Below are 1,259 nucleotides of genomic sequence, written 5' to 3'. Positions count from 1 at the left end.
GCGTGTGTGTTTGTGTACTTGTCCACTTTTGTCCAAGCATGCATTTGCTTTGATATTTCTACATATCGTTACATATATGTATATATATATATATATATATATATATTGTATAAAAGTATAGTCATATATAAATACGTATACATATAATCTATGACACTGTCTCGTCACTTACGATCTGTGCTATTCTGTTGCTACTGCAGTTGTGAAGACAGGGACGGTATCGCAGTTCTCGGCATTTACGACCGCTCTCACTGCAGGGTGTTGGGTGTTATTGGCCGTTGTCATGTACGCGTACCTACCTCGTCCAGTGGGCCTATTCCGGGACGATAACGGTACGGATGACTCATCCGAGTACCTGAAGAGTGTTGGTCAATTGACAATGGGTAGGCGCATCGCTCTGCACGCCAATCAGATCGTGTTTATTTTGGGAACGTGCATTCCCATTGTTCTAGCGCTGAATGTGATGTACAAGCACTACTTCCACCAATCAAAGCCGCCGGTTAAACTGCCAGAGCTGGAGCGGTTTACTCCGGCCACTCCGTTGGGCCAGGCACCGGACACAACGGACCACTTTGTCACACCCAAAACCACTTTGAAAAGCGCCAATAATACCAAAACGAGTCATATCAGGATGGCCAGATCGGCTCGGGTATCAAATGTGGGCGGTGACACCCCCGCCAGAAGCAGAGTGTCTGTGAACACTCCGCAGCAGCTCGATAGGCTACTGCAGGACATGTAAGTGGTTGTCACAGAGGGGGTGTCTTTCTCATTCATAGTGCGTATGTTTTTGGTACATATGGAGTGTCTCTATCCTGCATGATACGTATGTCATTGAGTATACTATATAGCTCTATATATATATATATATATATATCTATATACCATATATAGTTGACCCGTAGCTTAACTTCCGCACGTTCTCCATCGCAGCCATAGGCGAGTGGGAGTGTCTCAGTCACAGCAGCGGGACGATTCGTATTCACACCGCATTATGGGGCCCGCCAGAAGACTGCTCACTACCAAATATGGTGATATTAAACCCTCGTACCACACCAAGCGCGTGGACGGCTACGGAGAAGGCACCTCCATCACTTCAATGAACTTGGCAGAACACACTAATGCCGATCATATTATGCATTCGGGCTCGCCTGCGATTCTGTTGACGGAATGGACGGAGAATTTGAAGCGGGTGTGTGTGAGTGTGTGGATTTGGGAACGGAACATATGTATCTGTGTGTCTGTGTGTCTGTTTGTCCATA

At 46.4% G+C, this 1,259-nt stretch overlaps 1 protein-coding gene across 1 annotated transcript; it reads left to right on the top strand.

Annotated features, from left to right (window-relative positions):
• Nucleotides 1-379: 379 nt before the first annotated feature.
• On the top strand, nt 380-735 carry SARC_16527 (hypothetical protein; the record flags this gene model as incomplete). Its single annotated transcript, XM_014289368.1, has 1 exon — nt 380-735. A coding segment is annotated over one exon (356 nt), but the record flags the coding sequence as incomplete, so codon positions are not given.
• Between the last annotated feature and the right edge of the window lie 524 nt (nt 736-1,259).

This window comes from Sphaeroforma arctica, assembly GCF_001186125.1.
Source record: "Sphaeroforma arctica JP610 unplaced genomic scaffold supercont1.8285, whole genome shotgun sequence".
Classification (NCBI taxonomy): domain Eukaryota; class Ichthyosporea; order Ichthyophonida; genus Sphaeroforma; species Sphaeroforma arctica.
Note: the sequence above shows the minus strand (reverse complement) of the source record. Positions and strands in the feature narration are given on the sequence as shown.